Below are 24,658 nucleotides of genomic sequence, written 5' to 3' on the forward strand. Positions count from 1 at the left end.
GCAACTTTACACCAATCACCAGGAGACCGTGAGTTCTAGTCCTGCCTTCACCATGAAAATCTGGCTGGGTGACCTTGAGCCAATCACCAGGAGACAGTGAGTTCTAGTCCCGCCTTATCCATGAAAGCCAGCTGGGTGATCTTGGGTCAGTCACTCTTTCTCAGCCCAACAAACCTCACAGTGTTGTTATTGTGGGGAAAATAGGAGGAGGAAGGTAATGTTCATTATGTTCCCTACCTTGAGTTATTCATAAAAATAACAAAGGCAGGATAATAAACAAACAAACAAAAAGGAAATAAGTTAATAAAAAATAAACATTCAGACCACCAAGTGCATAAATGTTTAACTCAGCAGGTTTTAAACATCTTCTAAAACATCCGTATTCCAAGATACTTGGTGGCGCAGCAGACTAAAGCGCTGTTAAGTAACACCAGCTGCCTGCAATTACTGCGAGTTCAAATCTCACCAGGCTCAAGGTTGACTCAGCCTTCCATCCTTCCGAGGTAGGTAAAATGAGGACCCGGATTGTGGGGGCAATAAGCTGACTTTGTATAAAAAAGAACACCGCTGGGGGGGGGGGGCGAAAGCCCTACTAAGCAGGTATATACAAAAGTATGAAGGCTATTGCTTAATGCATTGTAAGCCGCCCTGAGTCTCCGGAGGAAGGGCGGCATATAAATCGAACCAATAAATAAATAAAATAAATTCCTCCTTCAGGGACAGCTGGATTCCATACGCAGCCATTTACCTGTGGCTCGTATCGAATCAGAACATCGTATTCCATAGAAAACGGAATATTGTCAATGTAGAATTCCAAATATGCTCCTTCGGGGACTCTCACGAATCCGATTCCAGTCCAGGAAGGTACGCGGTCTTGAGAATAGAGGCGTTCCACTAAACTCACGCCCTACAAAAGAGAAGCAAATTATTAGTAGCGAGACTTGGGTACACACAAGAGTGGGAAGGATTTACACATTCCTTCAATGGAAAAAATGGATGGGGAAGCTAATGGAATGGGCTGAGGTTGTGAAGCTGAATATCCTGATTAAAGGAGAGATTTTGTCTAACCGTGTCTACTTGGAAATCACTGTTGGACATTGTGCTAGAACAGGAGTCAGCAACCTGCAGCTCCGGAGCCACATGCGGCTCTTTGGGCCCTCTGCTGCGGCTCCCTGTCAGGTGATCCCACCATTGGCTGGCCCCACTCCTCGCCCTCCCCTCCCAGTCACTGGCCTGAGAAGGTAAGAGCGACGGCGGGGGATGGAGAAGCGGCCAGGGCAGAGACAGAGAGATACAGAGAGAGAGAGAGACATAGAGAGATACAGAGAGAGAGGGAGGGGGGGAAGAGGGAGGGAGGGGAGAGAGAGATATGTCAAAAGGATTGTGTGGTTGCCGGTGTTTTTTAACAACTGGTTCTCTGCCCTAATGACCGGCTGGATAGGCATGGCTGGGGGGGGGAAATCATGTGACTGGTGGAAGTGAGTGACATTGAGTTGGCCACGCCCACCCTTTTGTGGCTCCCGGTGTTTTCTTTTCTGTGGGAAACGGGTCCAAATGGCTGAGTATTTAAGGTAGCTAGAAACTGGGGAAAAAAAGAAACATTTAATTTTGGGATTTGACAGTTAGGACAGTTGTGGTTATAGAAAAGGCGGGATAAAATAATAAAATAAAATAAAATAAAATAAAATAAAATAAAATAAAATAAAATAATAAAATAGTAAAGTAATAACATAATGTAATAAAATAATAAAATAAAAATTATATACATAACATAAAATATAAAATAAAATAAAAATTGTGTATTATTGTTGATTTTAGAATAAGAGATTCATGTATTTTATATCAGTATCTCTACCAAAGAAAGTTGGAACTTATTCTTTTTTTCCTCTTTTTCATTCTTTCTGCATTCCTGAGTTTGCTTTTTCTTTAACTTTTGTTTTCCCTAACCGCCTTTCTTTTGCTTTTTTATTATTTTATCCTGAGACTTAATAATTTTTTTTTAAAAAAAGAACAGAAACAAATTATATTTAGCTATTTTAAGATAACGCACATGTGTTCCGTGGAAAATGTAGATTAAAAAAAAAAATACTACAAGGAGAATATTCCAGCAGTTTTCTCCAGATGTGTTGGGACTTTTAATCCCAGATGTCACATTCATCCTCTTACTGATGCTTGCAAAAGATGACTACGAACAGATTCCGTTCACACGCATGTATTGTTTGTTTCTATTAGTTGACAATGGTCTTTGTATGTTTTCCTAGACTTAGGAAATCTCTGACTATTTATTGAGAGTTGAGAGTTCAATCCCAGGTAGTAGCAGATGTTTCTCTCCCAGGGCAGACAGAGAAAATATCTGCTGTGAACTCCATATAGGTGTCAGGAAGGGCATCTGGTCAGTAAATTCTCAGCTCTACCCAGTTGCCCCAACTCTACCCTGAATCAGGCACTACGGAAGGAGGAAAGAAAATGTGTGTTTAAAAGATTTGAGGAGCAGACTAAAAGGACTCAGAGCAAGGATTCTGATGTGTTTTGATTGCTAGCTAAAGTTGGTACTCACCGGGCCAAATTTGGCATCCTCTGCTTCATAGACATAATGATCTAAAGATATGAAAAAATAACCAGGTTCCACTTCCTGACACTGGCGACCAATCAGATGCGGCCTGCACTGGCATTGGCCAGATTCACTTGAGCAGCTGAAAAACAAAATGAATTTCTATTGGGCGTCTTCAGGACATTTTATATGCCTCTTTTCATTGCATACTGATAGATAGATAGATAGATAGATAGATAGATAGATAGATAGATAGACAGATAGACAGACAGACAGATAGATGACAAATGATAAATAAAATCAAAATATCTAAGAGTAGACCACATAAATACCTATAACCAAATAATTGATATTTCTGCTTAATTAAAGAAAAGTTTACAAGTTTCACTGATCTATCAATCAACCAAAATCTTGAGGACATTTTATATGCGTCTTTTCATTGCATACAGATAGATAGATAGATAGATAGATAGATAGATAGATAGATAGATAGACAGATAGATAGATAGACAGACAGATGACAGGTGATAGATAAAATCAAAATATCTAAGAGTAGACCACATAAATACCTATAACCAAATAATTGATATTTCTGCTTAATTAAAGAAAAGTTTACAAGTTTCACTGATCTATCAATCAACCAAAATCTTGAGGACATTTTATATGCCTCTTTCCATTGTACACCAGAAAGAAAGAAAGAAAGAAAGAAAGAAAGAAAGAAAGAAAGAAAGAAAGAAAGAAAGAAAGAAAGAAGGAAGGAAGGAAGGAAGGAAGGAAGGAAGGAAGGAAGGAAGGAAGGAAGGAAGGAAGGAAAGAAATTCAAGATATCTAAGAGTAGACAACTACAAGTGCCTATAACTCAGAGATATTTCTGCATAATTAAAGAAAAGTTTGCAACAAGTTTCACTGATCCATCAATCAACCAAAATGAGTTTCTATCAAACATCTTTAAGACATTTTATATGCCTCTTTCCATTGTACATAAAAAAAAGAAAAGAAATTCAAGATATCTAAGAGTAGGCAACCACAAGTGTCTACAACTCAAAAATAGATCTTTCTGCATAATTAAAGAAAAATGTAGAACATGTTTCACTGATCTGTCAATCAACACAGCCACCCATCCATCATGAATTGTGGATTTAATTATTGCTTCATAGACAGACCCCAACACAGATACTTAGGTTGAGATCAAATAAGCAACCGGTAAACCATCCGATTCAAAAACCAATAATAATGATGATGATGATGACGATGATGATGATGATGTTGACATCGCAGTACCAGGAGATGCCAGAGTTGAAGAAAAAGAATGGGAAAAAAATCACAAAATATCGCGACCTGGTCATCGAAACTACACGGCTATGGATGAAACATATTAACAGTGATACCCATTGTCATCGGGGCACTTGGTACCATGTCCAAGAATTTTACAAAACACATCAAGAAATTTCAGCTTCCTGCAATAACACCAGCAGAACTGCAAAAAACTGCGCTACTTGGAACATCGTACATCTTAAGAAGGTACTTGGTTGATACCTAGGACGCTGGCAGCAACCCGTATCAACCATTAGCACCAGTCAATGGTATTTGTGATGCATTTTTGAATGTTCAGTTGACTTGAGTTTTATGTTTAATGAATAAAAGAGATAATAATAATAATAATAATAATAATAATAACAACAACAACAACAACAACAACAACAACAACAACAACAACAATAATTGTACATCTTAAGAAGATACTTGGTTGATACCTAGGATGCTGGCAGCAACAGGAAATGGAAAACCGAAGCTTTGCATGGACAGCACTTGAAAAACATTGAAGGAAAATGTGATGACAACTTGACATGGGCATGGCTTAAGATGGGAACCATCAAGAAAGAAACTGAAGGTTTAATACTCGCTGCTCAAGAACAAGCACTACAAACTAATGTCACGAAAGCAAAGATACAAAAATCCACCAACAATCCAAACTGCCGACTTTGCAACAACAAAGTCGAAACTGTTTCACCTTTAATATGTGAATGCAGCAAAATCGCACAAACTGATTACAAAGCTAGACCCGACCGAGTTGCTAAATTAATCCACTGGTCATTATGTAAAAAATACAACTTTCCTGTATCCAAAAAGTCATGGGAACATAAAGTGGATAAAGTTATAGAAAATGAGAAGGTGAAGATCTTGTGGGACTTTCGAATACGGACAGATCGTCACTTGGAACACAACACGCCAGATATCACAGTTGTCGAAAACCGAAACGTACAATTTATTGACATCGCGGTACCAGGAGATGCCAGTCTCAAAGAAAAAGAACTGGAAAAAAATCATGAAATATCGCGACCTGGCCATCGAAACTAGACGACTATGGATGAAACATGTAACAGTGATACCCATTGTCATTGGGGCACTTGGTACCACGTCCAAGAATTTTATAAGATACATCAACAAATTGCAGCTTCCTGCAATAACACCAGCGGAACTGCAAAAAACTGCGCTACTTGGAACATCGTACAACTTAAGAAGGTACTTGGTTGATACCTAGGATGCTGGCAGCAACCCGTATCAACCATTAGCACCAGTCAATGGTATTTGTGATGCATTTTTGAATGTTCAGTTGACTTGAGTTTCATGTTTAATGAATAAAGTATATAATAATATCCGAGGAAGCAGGGAGAAACTTTCTCCTATCTGGTGGAATTATTACAATCCCAGACAGATTTTGTCAAACTTCAGATGCTTCCTTTACTTGGCACCACAACTCCATCTTTTGTTATCGTTCCCTGGCTGTTTTCCTTTCCTTCGAAACCGTAACTTAGATTTTCGGTGCAGCTGTGCGCTCAGATGCTGTGGGATGGCCCTACGGTTTATCTGGGAAGGAATTTTTTTGCTGAAGGACATTCATCCCTTCAGACAATGGTTGCCTCAGCAGACATTACGGCTGTAAAAATAGGGATCTGGACTGCTGAAGGTTTTAATCTGAAACGTCCGGATGAATGAGGTCATTTTCTTGGGAGAGGAAATGGGAACGCTGGTTAGGTCAAAAGAACGACACCCATTTACAGATGGTTTTGCAATCAAGACATCTGGATGTCCAAAGGTTAGGCCGCTTCGTGGCCCCGCTGTGTAATTTTAATGGGACTATTGGGAATAGCTACTGCCTGTGTGAGAAACGACTTAGGAAAAATGATCAGCATAAAAAAAAAAAATAAGAGTTTGGGTCAAGTGGGCCCCATCTTAATTTCCTTAGAGAGCTGGGACAGTAAAGTCTAAAAGGCAGCAATGAGTTTTTAGCTGAAGCAATCGGATTGCGGAATTGTTATATCGACTGCCCAGAATTGCTAGGAATTGGGCAGCATGTAAATTTCATAAATTAGAATAGAATAGAATAGAATAGAATAGAATAGAATAGAATAGAATAGAATAGAATAGAATAGAGGAGAAGAGAGAAGAGAAGAGAAGAGAAGAGAAGAGAAGAGAAGAGAATCAGGAATAGAATAGAGAATGGAATGAATAGAAGGGAAGGGAAGGGAATCAGGAATAGAATCGAATGAGGAACAGAATAGAGAATGGAATGAAGAGAAGAGAAGAGAATCAGGAATAGAATAGAGAATGGAATGAATAGAATAGAAAGGAAGGGAAGGGAAGGGAAGGGAAGGGAAGGGAAGAGAAGAGAAGAGAAGAGAAGAGAAGAGAAGAGAAGAGAAGAGAAGAGAAGAGAAGAGAAGAGAAGAGAAGAGAAGGGACGTTCTAGTCCAACCCCTTGGTCAGGCAGGAAACCCTATACCCGTGACGGCGAACCTATGGCACATGTGCTGGAAGTGGCACACAGAGCCATCTCTCTGGGCACACAAACTGTCACCGGTGGCTCTTCTGGGTTCTGGCGTGCCGGCCAGCTGGTCTTCACGTGCGCGAGAGCACCAGAAACTGGAAGCGCAGCCACCCGGTGCACATGCACCGGGTCTTCCGGCTTCTGGCGAGCATGCGCGTGTGAAGACCAGCTGGCTGGTGCACATGCGCATGCCAGAAACCGGAAGATCATCTTCCCGATGCGCATGGCGTGTGGCCGAAAAGGTTCGCCATCACGGCCCTCTACCATTTCAGACAAATGGTTGTCCAAACCTCCGTTGTTGGAGCCTTTTGCAATTGACTGAAGGTGACTTTGTCAATGCCGACGGGGATCACACAATCCCCTTTGATGACCTTCGGGCAAGCAAAGTCAATGGGCAAACCAGATTCACCTGACAACAGTGTTACTAATTTAATAACTGCAATAATTCACTTAACAACGGTGTCAAAAAAAAAATGGGGATAAAATTCACTTAACAGTTGTCTTGCTCAGCAGCAAAAATGTTGGGGTCGTAAGCCGAGAACTACCTGTATTTTATTAAGTACCAACAAGTAAAGGTAAAGGTTCCTCTCGCACATATGTGCTAGTCGTTCCTGACTCTAGGGGGCGGTGCTCATCTCCGTTTCAAAGCCGAAGAGCCAGCGCTGTCCGAAGACGTCTCCGTGGTCATGTGGCCGGCATGATTCAACGCCAAAGGCGCACGGAACGCTGCTACCTTCCCACCAAAGATAATCCCTATTTTTTCTACTTGCATTTTTTACGTGCTTTCGAACTGCTAGGTTGGCGGAAGCTGGGACAAGTCACGGGAGCTCACCCCGTTACGCGGCACTAGGGATTCGAACCGCTGAACTGCCAACTTTTAGATCAACAAACTCAACGTCTTAGCCACTGAGCCACCGCATCCCTTACAAACAAGTAGCTGAGCCTATTAAGAAAAGAACTAGATACACCTAGATTGTAAAAGGGAAGACTGCTGCTGCTTTCTTGTCTTCCCCCAGTTGGCAATTCTTTGAAGCAAAATCCAGCGAGATAAATTTCTAGTCTACTCAAGCACAAAAAGCTAAGAGTGATCTGGCAAAGGAGACGGAAATTCAAATTCAAATGCATTTAGGAAGGAAGAGTGACTGGATCAAGAGGAAAGGCCAGGAAAGTCAAGGTTGGATGGAGTTGAGATTCTCAAAAACGGAAAGAACAGAACAAAATAACAAGAGTTTGGAGGGGGCCTCGGAGGTCTTCTCGTCTGACCCCCTGCTCAGGAAGAAAATCCTATATGCATTTCAGACAAATGGTTGTCCAAACTCTTCTTAAAAACTTCCAGTGTTGGAGCATTCACAACTTCTGGAGGCAAGCTGTTCCACTGCTTAATTGTTCTAAATGAATAACACATTTAAATTATAAAAGGCAAGGAATGAATCAACGAACGAAAGAACATAACGAAGCAGAGATAATTAACAAGCTTTGGAGAAGTACAGGAATGTGTTGATTTACTTAAGATCCACACCCCCCCATCTTTATAGTTTGCAACATTGAGCACCCCGGGAATAGAATATTCTAGAAAACTCTAGAAGGTGGTTTGCTCCTGAAACATAGCCACATTAAAAAAAAAATGCATTTAGAAAGTTTGTAGGTATGGGAGTAGGAATTGAACTTACTTATTGTTGAGCGAGCCTCCTTGATCACAATCACAGGGGCGACACCCGTCCATATCGTTGCTCAACCCCCAGTTTTCAGGCTGCAGAGAAAGAATTCAGACATTACAGGTAGAAGAATCTCCAATAAAGGAGAATATTTCTAGCTCAGGGTTGACATGAGGGGTCCTTAGTGCTCTCTGAGCTTGCTTGTTTTCTTGAAGATGTTTCATTACCATACTAGGTAACATCATCAGTGCTGGATAGTAGATAGTAGAGATAGATAGGTGATGGATAGATGATACATGGATAGATAGGAAGGTAAGAAGAAGATAGATAGATAGATAGATAGATAGATAGATAGATAGATAGATAGATAGACAGACAGACAGACAGACAGAGTAGATGATAGATACATACATACATAGACAGATACTGTAGATGATAGATATAGATAGATAGATAGAAGATAGAGTAGATGATAGATAGATAGATGATAGATGATACATAGATGATACATAGATAGATACTGTAGATGATAGAGATAGATAGATAGAAGATAGATAGAGTAGATGATAGATAGATAGATAGACACAGTAGATGATAGATACATATAGATAGATAGATAGATAAAGTAGATGATAGATAGAAAGATAGATAGAAGATAGATACAGTAGATGATAGATAGATATAGATGATATAGAGAGATAGATGATAGATAGATAGATACTGTAGATGATAGATAGATAGATACTGTAGATGATAGATAGATAGATAGATACTGTAGATGATAGATAGATAGATAAAGTAGATGATAGATAGAAGATAGATACAGTAGATGATATAGATATAGATGATATAGATAGATAGATGATAGATAGATAGAAGATAGATACAGTAGATGATAGATAGATATAGATGATATAGAGAGATAGATGATAGATAGATAGATACTGTAGATGATAGATAGATAGATAAAGTAGATGATAGATAGAAGATAGATACAGTAGATGATATAGATATAGATGATATAGATAGATAGATGATAGATAGATAGAAGATAGATACAGTAGATGATAGATAGATATAGATGATATAGATACATAGATAGATACATAGATAGATACTGTAGATGATAGATAGATAGATAGTAGATAGAGTAGATGATAGATAGATGATAGAGTAGATGATAGATACATAGATAGATAGACAGACAAAGTAGATGATAGATAGAAGATAGATACACTAGATGATAGATATAGATGATATAGATAGATAGATAATAGATAGATAGATAGATAGATAGATAGATAGATAGATAGATAGATAGACAGACAGACAGACAGACAGACAGACAGACAGACAGATAGATAGATACCCTGTTTCCCCCAAAACAAGACATCCCCTGATAAGAAGCCCAATCGGGCTTTTAAGCGCATGTGCTAAAATAAGCCTCCCCCCGAAAATAAGCCCTCCCCAAAAATATTTAAACGCAGAGCTGGAAATCAGGTAAGACAGCAAGAGAAGCCCCATCTTGCTCCACACGCCCCAAAATAATAAGACCTCTCCAAAAATAAAGCCAAGCGCTTATTTTGTGGTTCAAAAAAATATAAGACAGGGTCTTATTTTCGGGGAAACACAGTAGATATAGATAGAGGGAGGGAGAGAGAGAGAGAGAGAGAGGCAATAAAGGAGAATATTTGTAGCTAAGGGTTGACATGAGGGTCCTTGGTGCTCTCTGAGCTTGCTGATTTTCTTGCAGACGTTTCATTACCCCACTAGGTAACATCATCAGTGCTAGTCAGAAGAACACCCACTGAGTTACAACCAGGCATCCCAGCCAGGACAAAAGGCAACCTTGGCCAGAGATAACTTCTCTCTCTCTCTCTCTCTTTTTTTTTTTTTTTTGGGGTGCCCCATTGTAACTTCGAACGGTCACTCAATGAATCGTTGTAAGTCGACAACTACCTGTACTTGAAAGAAAGCCAACCTAAAAGATTTCTGTCTTTCCCTTCTTTCCATCTATTCGGAGACTACAGTTGGTCCAGAACGCAGCCGCGCGAGTTATAGCGGGTGCACCTAGATACACCCACATTACACCAATTCTCCGCGAGCTGCACTGGCTCCCTATCGGTCTCCGGGCGCAATTCAAGGTGTTGGTTATTACCTTTAAAGCCCTACATGGCTCAGGGCCAGGCTATCTTCGAGACCGCCTCCTACCACATAGCTCCCAGCGACCGGTAAGATCCCACAGAGTCGGTCTCCTCCGGGTCCTGTCAGCTAAACAATGTCGGCTGGTGGGCCCGCAGGGGAGGGCCTTCTCTGTGGCTGCCCCGGCTCTCTGGAACCAATTACCTTCTGAAGTCCGGACCGCCCCCACCCTATTGGCCTTCCGCAAAGCGGTGAAGACTCTGGCTCTTCCGGCAGGCCTGGGGCCATTGATCTCGTTATAGTGATCTTGCGAGACCCGGCCACAAATTGGAGTGTATATGTTTTAACATTTTAATGTTTTAATGTTTTCTTTTAACTTTTGTATAGGATATTGTTGCATTGTTTTATTCTCTGTTGTAAGCCGCCCAGAGTCCCTTGGGAGTGGGGCGGCATAGAAATGCGAATGAATGAATGAATGAATGAATGAATGAATGAATGAATGAATAAATAAATAAATAAATAAATAAATAAATATTATTTATAAATGGGAGAACGTACCAGACAATGATAAATAAATAAATAAATAAATAAATAAATAAATAAATAAATAAATAAATAAATAAATAAATATTATTTATAAATGGGAGAACGTACCAGACAATGATCACAATGCTTTCCTGTCACCAGACGTTTACAGTAACAGTTTCCTGTCTCGGAGTCGCAAGGGTTCCCTCCCGGATGAGTGCCCAACGGACTGCAAGCACAAGCTATATTAGGAAGAGCAAGTAAATAAATCGGGATGAGCGTGTTTTGATTAATATCGCGTGTTACAAGACTTGCAATAAATGTTTATCTCAGCACCATCCCTCATTTTCTTTTCCCCTCTGGAGGACTACTGACAAATGACTTCCCTCTTTTTCCCTCCGCGGTTTCAGTTTCTCGCTATGGCTTATTTGTGCTTATTTTTAAAAAAAATTAATTTATGATATAAAATAGAAAACTACCGTGTTTCTCCGAAATTAAGACCCTGTCTTATTTATTTATTTTTTTGAACCCTGGAATAAGCGCTTGTCCTTATTGCCATGCGTTCAAAAGCCCGATTGGGCTTATTATCAGGGGAATGTCTTGTTTTGGGGGAAACAGGGTACGAAAGCAAATAGTAGGAAAAATAAGGGAAGGGAAAAGTGGGGAAAAGAAGGGAAAAAAAGAACAAAAGGAGGCATTGACTTCTGACTCCCTTTGGTGCAGTAGAATAAGACAGCAGCAATAGCAAGAGCATTTAAGACTTATATACCGCTTCACAGAGCTTTTACAGCTCTCTCTAACAGGAGTGGGTTCTACTTACCTTTACTACTGGTTCACAACAGGGCCGCTCGCGCGCGCTCGATTCACTCACGCATACACTCTTCTGCACAAGTGCAGAAACTTCTGCGCATGTGCAGAAGCGTTTTGATGACATCAGTGGGCGGAGTCAGTGGGTGGAGCCTCCCGCCGGTTTTACTACCGGTTCTATAGAACCGGTGCAAATCGGGGGCAACCCACCACTGCTCTCTAAGCTGTTTACAGAGTCAGCCTATTGCCCCCAACAATTTGGGTCCTCATTTTACCAACCTCGGAAGGACAGAAGGCTGAGTCAACCTTGAGCCGGTCAGGATCGAACTCCTGGCAGTCGGCAGAATTAGCCTGCAATACTGCATTCTAACCACTGCGCCACCAGTAAGGAGAATGAGAAAGGGAATGAGAGAGAAGGGAGGGAGGGAGGGAGGGAAGGAGAAAGGAATAGCAATAGCACTTAACTTATATACCGTTTTATGGTGCTTCACAGCCTTCTCTAAGGGGTTTACAGAGTTAGCCTATTGCCCCCAACAATCTGGGTCCTCAATTTACCCACCTCGGAAGCATGAAAGGTTAACTCAACCTTGAACCGGTCAGAATCGAACTGCTGGCAGTCAGCAGAATTAGCCTGCAATACTGCATTCTAACCACTGTGCCACCAGGGCTTAGATAACAATAGCCCTTAGACTTATATACTATTTCACAGTGCTTTACATCTCTCTCTAAGCGGTTTACAGAGTCAGCCTATTTCCTCCAACAATCTGGGTCCTCATTTTACCAATCTCGGAAGGATGGAAGGCTGAGTCAACCTTGAGCCTGGTGGGAATCGAACTGATGAACTGCTGGCATCAAACCTCAACTTTTTACTTTTACATAATAGTATAAATTAGCTATTACATAATAGTATGAAATAGCCATTTCTATAACCATGTATCAATCTAATCGGTAAAACCCAAAATCAAGGTTTCATTTTTTTTTTCTTCCTCAAGCATAAAGTCCAGAAGTGGTTTCCAAGTAGAAACAAACGTACTTGTGTTTTTTTCTTTGATCAAAGAAAGCAGTGGCTGATTTGTATTTAACTGCAGGCCAAAGTTGCAATGAACGGTACGACAAAAATTACAATCAGTAAGTAGTGGGCCGTCAGAGCATTCTGTACAAGCTGACATAAAAGCATCAAAAACAGAAGTACATCCGATGCTCACCCAAACTATATTGGTTCGATAACATGTAATTTGCAGCTCAATAATACACTAGAAAGTTCATCACATCTAAATATAGACATTCACATAGGTGTCAGGAAGGGCAGCCGGCCAGCAAATTCTCAGCTCCATCCAGTCGCCAAAACTCTATCCCAAATTAAGGGAGTTACACAGGAATATTTTCATTGTATTTCCACAAGGAATAGAATTAGAGATAACTACTGCTTCAGAAACAAGTTAAACCATTACACTCCGAAATTTCACGCACACAAGGGTGTCCCGCAATTGGGATGGGCGATATAGAAATTTGATAAAGAAATAAAAATAAATTAAATAGGCCCAACTGCCTAGTCAGGAAAGAAACACACGCTCTCTTAAGTATCTCTCAAACGGCACCAAATTTCAAATGAATCGATCTTAATATCAATAAAATGAAATAGCATCATGGCAGGGACTCCAGGCTTGTAAAAAGAAACGATATATCGGCTCCAGAGCTGGTATTCAGCCGGTTCGCACCGGTTCGGGTGAACTGGTAGCAGAGATCGCTCAGCCCGGCTCTATGACGTCCTATTTAGGCACATTTTTAAGGCCGGGCGTATACGTGGAAGGCGCGCATGAGCAAAGCACGTACACAGAAGGCTGGGCGCATGTGCGGAAGGCGTGCATGCATGCGGCAAACCACAAAGTGCATACACAGAAGACGTATACATGCACGAAGCGAGTCTGCGCGCGGGGGGGGGTCGAACCGGTGGTGACAAAATGTGAAACCCACCGCGGATCGGCTCCTCATCTACCAAATTTCATTTTTCAAACGTTTGCTCCACCTCAACGCAGCAAGGTGACACTTACCCTGACAGCCATGAGGATTGTCTACGCTTATTCCGTAAAATCCTTCTTTGCAGGTGTCACAACGTTCCCCTTCCACGAAGAATTTGCAGCGACACTGTCCCGCGATGAGGCCGGCCGAGTAGTCGGTGTATCGGTCGCAGATTCCGCCGTTCTCGGAGCCAACCGGGTCACAGTTGCATGCTAAACCAAGAACCACATTTTGTAATGCACCCACGCCGCTGTTTGAACCCAAACAGGTAATCCTCAATAAATAAAACCCAGTTAGTACAAGCAATCATTCAATCTTGGTTTCACACGAGAACAGTTGCAGAACTCAAAGACTTGGTTCACTCCATGGGAAGACGTTGTAAGGCCGTAATTCATGCTAAAGGTTACCCAACTAAGTATTAACTGATGTGGTGATCATTTTTGTCTATCTCGTTTTTTCTATGGTGATAATTTTTTGTCTATCTCATTTTTCCTACATGTTTCACTTTTCTTCTTTATACTGTAACTGCTATTCTAGTAGCAAATCCTCCATAAAAGTTATTGCATTACATTCTTGATTCAATTATCTTTCCTTCGATATAAAATTTTATGGTACTACTCCCCCCCCCAAAAAAGTGGTGTTATTAGCTAGTTTTAGAAAATACACTTTTCCCAAAAGGTTTCCACAATTTGGGCCACTACTGTATAATGTTTACACAGATTTGGTAGAAGGAGGTTTTCCTGATCTGAGATACTGTTAATTAGCTGTCACTGATTAAGAGTTAGAAGACTACAGACAATCTTTGACTTATTGCAACCACAACGGCGCCCAAAAATTGCTGTTGCTAAGTGAGACAGCGGTTAAGTGAGTTCTGCCCCCTTTTACGACCTTCCTTGCCACCGTTGTTTAAGTGAATGGCTGCGATTGTTAAGTTATTGTTCAGTGCATCTGGCTTCCCTATGGAAGACTTTGCCTGACAGAAGTTCGCAAAAGGAGATCACATGACCCCGGGACACTGCAACCGTCATAAATATGAGTCAGTTGCCAAGCATCTGAATTTTGATCACGTGACAATGGGGATGCTGCAACAGTTGTAAGTGTGAAAAACGATCCTAAGCAGAGGTGGTATTCAGCCAGTTCGGACCAAATCGGGCGAACTGGTAGCTCCAACAATCAGTTGGCCCCGCCCACCTGCCCTTGCTCTATCCTGTCCTTTATTTCCTGTTTTGTAGCTCATCTCAATTGCGCAGCACAGCTGATTCCCTCTCCCCTCGCTGTTCTACTTACTGTTACTGACTTGGAAGGTCAGGAGCTGAGCTTCTAAATGCTCCATTTTCAGCGTTGTGCGCAAGCGCCTTAGGAACAAAGCACACGCTCACTGAACCGATTGTTAAACCGGCAGCATTCCACCACTGAACCCAAGTCATTTTTTAGTACCGTCGTAACTTCGAACGAACACTAAACGAATCGGTTGCAAATCGAGGAGTACCCGTATCTCCCGAGAAAAAGACGAAGGACTTACGTTCACAAATATGGGGATCGCGGATATCCCTCTCCGGATGTTGAAAGTAGAAGGGCTTGCACTGCTCACAATTGTGTCCCGCTGTGTTGTGTTGGCAATCGTCACACACCCCGCCGCTGGTGTTTCCCGTGGCTACGTAAACAGCCATATCAAAATGGCACTGCGCGGAATGCTCGTTGCAGTTGCACTCTTAAGAGAAGAAGGAAACACAATGTAAGCGAGTCTCGAGATGGGCGGCGAATACATTTGATAAGTAAATTAAACAAACAAGTAAAAAAACGATAGCCTAGCCTGACAGTTGATCGACAGTCTCTTAGGTCACGAATGAAGGTGAATATATGTGTCCCGGGATAATGTTGCAGGATCCATTCTGGGTCAGTCAACGGGACCAGAGATTTTGTCTTCCGAGTTTTCGGATGTGTGCTGGAGCTCATCTTCAGCAAACTTTGTTGTATGTTTTGGGCAGTTCTGTGTGTGGTATTTATAATGGTGTCTGTTGTGTGTGTAGCTTTTTAAATGTTGATTGGGGTGTGTTGATGTCTAGCTTTTAAGGAGTTGGCTATGGTTCCTTGTGCTGCCAAGCCTTCACCTCCTAAGTACTTTGTAAGCTGATGGTAAATCAGCACTCCTGTTGATCACGAGCAGCCCATTTCACTTCCCCGGCTGTTTTTGTGCCTGCTCGTCCAACAATCTTAGTAGCGGCAAAATTGAATGTATGTGCTTGTTCATTGCAATGTGAAGCTACCGATGAACCCCTAATCTCTTTACGGATAATATAAACCTGTTTTAAAAAGCACCTTGTAAGGGTGCTCCAGGGCAGGGGGAAAAGATAGGATCCTGTTCTCAAATATTACGGGAAAAATCCAGCCGTCTAGTAATTTTGATTTTTAATTCTTCCCAAGGTTTGGCAATTCTATTTTGTATTTTCTGCTCTTCAGAAACAGAGCGCTTGTGATAGAATACTTTTAGCTGAATTCATTCGCATCCCTTGGACCAGTGGTGGGTTTCAACATTTTTTGCTACCGGTTCTGTGGGTGTGGCTTGGTGGGCGTGGCAGGGAAAGGATACTATAAAATCTCCATTCCCTCACCACTCCAAGGGAAGGTTACTGCAAAATCCCCATTTCCTCCCGATCAGCTGGGACTCGGGAGGCAGAGAATAGATGGGGGCGGGGCCAGTCAGAATTTTTACTACCGGTTCTCCGAACTACTCAAAATTTCCGCTACCGGTTCTCTAGAACTGGTCAGAACCTGCTGAAACCCACCTCTGCCTTGGACCAAGAGTGTGAAACTCAAGGCCCAGGGGCCAGATCCAGTCTGCGGGGTGCTTAGATCTGGCCTGCAGGACCGCCCTGGAAATAGTGAAGGACCAGCCCGTTGTGCCTCTGCCAGCAAAAACGGAGCTTAAGAGCAGGGTCCTGAGTGGCGCAGCAGACTAATGCTACTGTTAAAGGTAGTATTTAGCTTCCAGCTGCCTGCAATTACTGCGAGTTCAATTCTCACCAGGCTCAAGGTTGACTCAGCCTTCCATCCTTTCTAAGGTAGGTAAAATGAGGACCCGGTTTGTGGGGGCAATAAGCTGACTTTGTATAAAATATACAAAAGGATGAAGGCTATTGCTTAATGCCTTGTAAGCCGCCCTGAGTCTCCGGAGAAGGGCGGCATATAAATAAATAGAGTTCATATAAATGAACTCTATAAATGAACATATAAATACATAGAATTCAAGAGCCTTGGTAGTACAGTGGTCTAAGGCACCCTGTTATTAAGCTGGTTATTAAGACCAGCTGCCTGCAATTACTGCAGGTTCGAATCTCGCCAAGGCTCAAGGTTGACTCAGCCTTCCATCCTTTCTAAGGTAGGTAAATTGAGGACCCAGATTGTGGGGACAATAAGCTGACTTTGTATAAATATACAAAAAAGGATGAAGGCTATTGCTGAGCACATTGTAAGCTGCCCTGAGTCTCCGGAGAAGGGCGGCATATAAATCGAATTTAAATAAATAAATAAATAAATAAATGGGGTCGTCTTAACAGCATTATGGGCCCCGGGCAAATCAGTGTACTGGGCCCCTACAACAACTACTCACAGGAATAAAAATGTAAATGGTCAATAAAATTCAACGTATATTTATTTTATTGGCCCTTCCAACAAAATCGGTGTTGAAAAACACAATAATACTCAGTAAGCCGTAGAGTTGCTGTATTTATATGACACAAGGTGCATTGATACACAGATTAGTATGGGGCCCCTATGCTCGTGGGGCCCATCAGGCCCATGCGTTAAGACAGCCCTGCTTAAGAGGGCTGCGTGGAGCCCTCCCGAGCTCCGTTTTCACTGGCAGAGGGTTGCAGGAGGCCATCGTAGCTGAAAACGGAGCTCGGGCTGCCACAGGTGCCCCCGACACGACTGTATATCAAGCTGGCCACACCCACCCTGGCTACGCCCCACCCCGGCCCCCCAAGGTCAAATACAACCATGATGCGCCCTCAGTGAAATCAAGTTTGACATCTCTGCCTTGGACAATCCATCAAAGGACAGATTCTCAGCCAAGATCAAACTTCAGTGCCGTAGATTTTACAAAGAGTGATTAACATAGTTACTTACTTTTGCAGGCATTGCTGTTCCGGCCTTCTGCGGGACGCCACGGCAAATCGTGGTAAAAATCCAAGCACAGCTCGCAGTTTAAACCTTTGGTGTTGTGCCGACACATGCAATGGCCATGGACCTGTCAGAAAACGAGACGAACAAGCTCAGAGAGCACCAAGGACGCCTCCGATTTCATTTTAGATGGAAGTTGTTTTGTGTCATCAATCAACGCCGATCAGGGGTGGGTTCTAATTTTTTTTACTACCGGTTCTGTGGGCGTGGCTTATTTTGTGGGTGTGGCTTGGAGGTCATGTGACTAGGTGGGCGTGGCTAGCTGGTCAGAGTCATTTCTGGAAGGTCCTCGCACTTACGACCAGTCCTTGCACTTACGACCCGACTCATTTGTTTGCTTTTAACACTGATCAGCTGTCGGGCGGCCCTTTGAAGCCCCGCGGCAAGAGTTTAAACAGTTTTTATCCCTCTAGTCATCAGCTGGGACTCAGGAGGCAGCAATAGATTGGGGGTGGGACCAAATAAAAGGTAAGAATAACATGGGTGGATGGGGGGGGTGGGAGGGCAGGGGGGAGAGAACCGGTTCAGTGACATCATATCGTCACTGCTACCGGCTCGGCCGAACCGGACCAAACCGGGAGGAACCCACCACTGACGCTGATGCTTTTCAACGCCAGTGGCAGAATTACAAGGAAATAACATCAGAAAAGCAGTGTTGACATTTACCATTCCTTCCACCTCTTTGTCGTAGCCATGCACCGGGGCGCATTCGCTGGCGTGTCCGTAACAGAAGCAGTTCCCCCGCACCACCATGTCATAAATGGCGTAATAATACTTTTCTTTGATCTCCATTCTTGAATCCAGAAGGTTGTCTCCCAGGGTGTGAAGCTTGGCAAAGTTGACTCTTAAATTTGTAATCTTTAACATATCTAAAAAAAAAAAATCAGAAAAGAAAAGAAAACTCGTCTACATTAATCTTTCTAAGAACATTACAGATAGTAACACTACATTATATTAGTCCTCGATGTACGACCACAATTGAGTCCCAAATTTTATTATTATTATTATTATTATTATTATTATTATTATTATTATTATTATTATTATTATTATTATTATTTATTGAATTTGTATACCGCCCTACTCCCGAAGGACTCAGGGCGGTGAACAGCCAAATAAAATACATATAATACAAATGTTAAAAAAACATTAAAATACAATTAAATAATTTGGCCCAGAAACAAAATTTAAAACACCCCAAATTTATAAGACAAATTTAAAATTTAAAAAATTTAAAAACAGTTTAGAAGAGAGGTTAGGCCAGGCCGGCCTGCTGGAATAGGAATGTTTTGAGGGCACGGCGGAAAGCGCGCAGATCCGGGATCCTCCGTATCTCCAGGGGGAGCTCGTTCCAGATGGCGGGAGCCATTATGTTAAGTGAAAAATTTGTTAAGCGAGTTCTGCCCCAATTTGCGACTTTCCTCACCATATTTTACGAATATACATTTTATGCCATATTTTACATCACCGAACCGGTTCAATTTGTTTGGGAGCTGAGCCCTCCCGCCCACTCCCGTGTTATTCCTACCTTTATTTCTTCTTCTTTAGCCCAGCTGATAGGCACGGCAGAGTAGATTGCCATACCTCAGCTGGGCAGAAACCTAATGCGCTTGCATGGAGAGTAAGTTCGGCGCGTGTGCGAGAGTAGCGAACAGGCGTGTGACGATCGCAAGCAAAGTGCATGCATGAAGAGAACCGGTGGTAACGCTGGTTGGAACCCACCACTGGTCCTCATGTCCTGTTTTTGACACTCTGCGCATGCGCGGAGGTGACGCGTGTGCTCACATTTGCGAACCGGTAGCGAAGGTAAGTGAATACTACCCCTGGATGGAAGGCCAAAGGAGAAGGGGAACGGCAGAGGATGATGGGTAGATAGGGTCATTGACGCGATGAACATGAATTTAGGCAAACTCCGGGTGACAGCAGAGGACAGGAGGATATCTGGCATGCAGCGGTCCATGGGCTCATGACACAACTTAGTGACCGAACAACAGCAATAATTCGAATCGAATGATTTCCAGCCAAACTAACATTATATCACATATCAAACCACTTTGATTCCTTTATTGAGTTAAAAAAAAAAAAAGAGTGTTTTGGTGGCCTAGTGGTGAAGACGTTCGGCTCCTAGTCAGAAGGTGGAGAGTTCAATCCAGGGGTGGGTTCTACTTACTTTAAGTACCGGTTCGTAACGGGGGTGCGCGTGCGCAGATCACCCATGATGACGTTGCGGCGGGTAAGCGGAGCCTCCCGCCGGTTTTACTACCGGTTCTATAGAACCGGACCGAACCAGGAGCAACCTACCACTGGTTCAATCTTAAATCACGGCAGATATTTCTCTCTCTTAGGGAGCAAAGAAAAAATATATGCTGTGAACCCCGTATAGGCGTCAGGAAGGGCATCCGGCCAGTAAATTCTCAGCTCCATCCAGTCACACGCACTCTACCTCAATTAAGGGGTTACAGGGTCATAAATAGGGATATTGAGCTAAACTTTCATACTTTGAAAATCATACCAGATATTGGTTACATTTTTTAAAATCAGATAAAGTCTGTTCTTATATCAAGAGTGCATACAAATGCAACTTGTTCTGTTGTTTTTGAACGTCAGCAAAATACTAATCCGAAAACACACAAATCACACGGACTCATACTTGTAATCGTTTTACGACTTTAAAAGCTTTTATTTACAATTCGTTTTTCTTTCATCCTAGACTTCAAACAGCCATAAATACTGTACATGTCTCACCCAGACTCCTACTTCAGTACATTTGACCGTATTGAAATTTGCAAAGTTTTCCCATAATACAGCTGGAACTATTTCTCGGGGTCTGCCCTCGTTTCACTAATCCTAGGGATCTGAGATTGGGGGGAAGGGAAATAATCTCCAAACCTTTGCACGAGTAAATAAGTTGAAAGAAGGAAGATAATTCACCCTAAGTGCTTCTTAAACATTGCTAACAGTCACTAACACTAAAGGCTACGATGAAACAGGCCCAGAGTTTTGCAAGGTTGCCGTTACCAAGACTTTGAAAACTTAATTATGCTCCCATTAATCTTTCTGGATGATGGGTACCCCCAAAAGATTTTAGCTCCCTTTAATGAATTAATAAGCATCCTTATTTCTCTGCTTCTTTGATCTCTGCGGGAATGCAGGTTGGTGTTAATGAAAAATTCTTCGGCAAGGAGATACTACTGTAGAGTTGACATGAAGTTCATCCGAGGCCTACTGAGCTCTGGTCACCATCGATGAACAGAATGTATTGTTCGCCCCACGGATGTCTTCAGATGTTTGGGGTTCTTTTTTTTAATTACAGCCATATGTTCTTCTCTTCAGAAAGCAAATTGTGCAATTGTGCAGAGAATTAAACTGGAGAGAAGGATGCTAGCCGTCTCTGAACCAGGAGTGAAATCCAGCAGGTTCTGGAGAACCGGTAGCGGAAATTTTGAGTAGTTCAGAGAACCGGCAAATACCACCTCTGGCTGGTCCCAGAGTGGGGTGGGAATGGAGATTTTGTAATATCCTCCCCCCTGGAGTGGGAAGGGAATGGAGATTTTGCAATATCCTTCCCCTGGAGTGGGGTGAGAATGGAGATTTTGCAATATCCTTCCCCCAGGAGTGGGGAGGGAATGGAGATTTTGCAATATCCTTCCTCCTGGAATGGGGAGGGAATGGAGATTTTGCAATATCCTTCCTCCAGGAGTGGGGAGGGAATGGGGATTTTGAAATATCCTTCCCCCTGGAGTGGGGAGGGAATGGAGATTTTGCAATATCCTTCCCCCTGGAATGGGGTGAGAATGGAGATTTTGCAATGTCCTTCCCCTGGAGCGGGGTGAGAATGGAGATTTTGCAATATCCTTCCCCCTGGAGTGGGGAGGGAATGGAGATTTTGCAATATCCTTCCTCCTGGAGTGGGGTGGGAATGGGGATTTTGCAGTATCCTTCCCCTGCCATGCCCACCAAGCCACGTCCACCAAGCCACACGATGCCCAAACCACGCCCACAGAACCGGTAGTAAAAAAAAATTGAATTTCACCGGTGCTCTAAACGTTGAGTAAACCTAAACCTACCAGGCAAAGTTTGAATGCATTGGACGTAAAACAAAGAAGAGGATAAAGGAGTGTGAACATACTTTGAATTCTAGGACTGTAGGGATCTTCTATTCGAAAAGCCGGATCCAAAACACGATAAATGACCTGAAAGTGAAACAGGAACACGTCAATATGAGAACGATTTCTAGTTTGCACATACAAGGTAGTCCCCGACTTACAACGGTTCATTTAGTGACTGTTCAAAGTTACAACGGCGCTGAAAAAATGTGACTGAGGACAGTTTTTCACACTTATGGCCTTTGCGGCATCCATCGAAATTCAGACCCTTGGACGCCGGTTCCTATTTATGACGGCTACGGTGTCCCCAAGTCACGTGATTTCCTTTCGCGACCTTCTGACCAGCTAAGTCAACAAGGAAGCCAGATTCACTTACTGCACTTTTCGGAGTATAAGACGCACTCCCCCTCCCCTCACGCGAAAAGAGGGTGGAAATGTTGGTGTGTCTCATATACCAAATACAGCCATTTTTGGCCTCCTGAAATCCCGCCCTGCGTGTCCCGTTTTCACCAAAAACAAGCCATAAGGGATGCCAGAAGGTTTAGGAGGCCTGCAGAGTGCTCCTGGGGACTGGGGAGGGCAAAAGCATGATGCGTGGAGGGGGGGGGTTGGGAGGCCAAAAACAGGCCCATTTTTCACAAAAGAGGGGACATTTCTGTCCTCCCCAGTCCCCAGGAGCACTTTGCGCACCCCATTTTTGCGAAAAACGGGCCCGTTTTTGCGTGACACGCAGAGGGTTTGGGAGGCCCGCAGAGTGCTCCTGGTGGCCGGGGAGGGCAAAAACTTTTTTTCCTTCTTTACCTCTTCAAAGTCTTGGTGCGTCTTATACTCCAGTGCGTCTTATAGTCCGAAAAATATGGTAACAACTGGGTTACTAACGTCTCCACTGCAGTGATTCACTTAGCAAGAAAGGTCATACGATCCCCCAACCTTTCTGGCTTTGCGATATTCTGCCCCAGCTATGGACTCAAAGAAAGCAGCACACACAAAGTCTGTACAAACCTTAGTTTACTAAATAAACCAGTATTTTACAACAATGGCTGTTAATTAACTGCATTAACAGCTGCCAAGAATTCAAAGAATAATAACTGAAAGCTTACTGTGGTTGGCAGAATGCCCAGAAGCAATTTGCAGGAAGCTGATAAGATAAGCAAGACAAGACACAAAGGTATGTGAACGAAGTTGTTCCCTGCAAATTGCTTCAGTCGGTGTTCCTCCTTAAATAGGCTAAGGGAGTGGCCAATTAGCCCCAAGCCTTACTCTCGAGGAGACCTCCTCCTGAGGAGCCACTCCTGCCTTTTGGCAGCTCTGCGCACCCGTGCATAGAGAAGAGGCTCCTCTTCTTCGTCCTCTTTACTTAAGGGAGCTTCTGGAGGTTCTGAAGGCCTTGGCTGAATCCCCACCTCTGGCACCACATCTTCTCCAGCCTCCTCATTGTCTGACTCGAGTGCCAGCTGCACAGGCTTCTGGCGCAGCACCACACCAGCCTCCTCGCTGTCTGAATCAGCTACTAGCTGCACAGGCCGCTGACGGGCTACAACATGCGAATGGGATGGCAGAAGAGAGGAAATGCTTGTGTGTGAGCAAAAGGCACACGTGCTTGTGTACACAGCTCCATTTGCACAAGCGGAGGGCACTCGCGTGCAAAACTCCAGCTGTGTGAGCGGCGGGTTAGAGTGCCGCTCGCACTCATGGATCTTCACACACGTGTGAGTGCCTGCTGCTTGTGCAAGAGCTGCACACGCAAGCGTGCAAATCTGCCACTCTCACAGCCCGGTTGCAAACGGGCCACGGCCCAGGGGTTGGGGACGCCTGTTGTAAAACGGGGCAAACCTCACTTAACAAATGTCTCACTTAACAACAGAAGTCTTGTGCTCCGTGATGGTCATAAGTCAAGGACTATCTGTAAGGTTCGTCAATTATTATATAGAGAGGACCAACCTCTCCCTCGGTGGAAGGTTCAATGTCAGAATAGCGGGAATCACAAATAATGTCGTCCACTTTCTTCATCGGTCCGGCGGACACGCCGGGGAACGAATTCTCACAGTCGTAGGCGAAGTATCGGTAGACTTGCCAAGTTTTGCCAAAGTCTGAGGATCTTTCAATCAACATGGCAGAAGGGCGGAAGGTCTAAAAAAAAAAGAGCAACAAAAGGACTTTAGATCAATTGGAGCTACAAAATTGTTTCCCTTTCTGTTGATATTGAAAGTTAAATTTCCCTTTTTTCCCCTCCCTCTCCTTTCTGATTCTTTTTTTTAAATACATGTCCTCACACATTTGTTTGTATTTTATATCATTCTTCATTTTTATCCCAAGGGAGAGGGACCGGTCCAAAGAGCTGGCTTTCATGACTATGGCGGCGCTAGAACTTATCAACTCCTGGTGATTGGAGCAAAGTTACCCGTCCAACTTTCACGTCTAAGGTAAAACTAGAATTCACATATTCCTAGTGATTGGACCAAAGTTGCCCAGTCGGCTTTCATGCCTAAGGTGGAACTAGAACTCACTGACTCCAAGTGATTGGCTCAAAGTCATCCATCCAGCTTTCATGCCTAAGGTGGGACTAGAACTCACAGGCACCTAGTGATTGGACCAAAGTCACCCAGCTGGCTTTTATACCCAGGGTGGGAGTAGAACTCACAGACTACTAGTGATTGTCTCAAAGTCACCCATCCAGCTTTCATGCCTAAGGTGGAACTAGAACTCACAGACTCCTAGTGATTGGCCCAGTCACCCAGCCGGCTTTCACACCTAAGGTGGGACTAGAACTCACAGACTCCTAGTAATTGGCCCAAAGTCACCCAGCCGGCTTTCATACCTAGGTGGGACTAGAACTCACAGA

At 43.1% G+C, this 24,658-nt stretch overlaps 1 protein-coding gene across 1 annotated transcript in view; it reads right to left on the reverse strand.

The window, feature by feature from the left end:
• Positions 1-24,658, reverse strand: part of LAMB1 (laminin subunit beta 1) — an 87,740-nt gene that overhangs the window by 45,321 nt on the left and 17,761 nt on the right. The window contains exons 5-14 of the mRNA XM_087873370.1: positions 23,758-23,946; positions 21,840-21,903; positions 18,377-18,579; positions 17,657-17,777; positions 15,051-15,239; positions 13,561-13,740; positions 10,832-10,944; positions 8,051-8,130; positions 2,558-2,693; positions 749-907 (exon numbers count right to left, since the gene is read on the reverse strand). Of these exons, the coding sequence (XP_087729496.1) occupies positions 749-907; positions 2,558-2,693; positions 8,051-8,130; positions 10,832-10,944; positions 13,561-13,740; positions 15,051-15,239; positions 17,657-17,777; positions 18,377-18,579; positions 21,840-21,903; positions 23,758-23,946 (1,434 nt within the window). The remainder of the gene's footprint in view (positions 1-748; positions 908-2,557; positions 2,694-8,050; positions 8,131-10,831; positions 10,945-13,560; positions 13,741-15,050; positions 15,240-17,656; positions 17,778-18,376; positions 18,580-21,839; positions 21,904-23,757; positions 23,947-24,658) is intronic.

The sequence above is a fragment of the Pantherophis guttatus genome, chromosome 7 (genome assembly GCF_059756535.1).
Source record: "Pantherophis guttatus breed Tessera chromosome 7, ASM5975653v1, whole genome shotgun sequence".
Taxonomy (NCBI): domain Eukaryota; kingdom Metazoa; phylum Chordata; class Lepidosauria; order Squamata; family Colubridae; genus Pantherophis; species Pantherophis guttatus.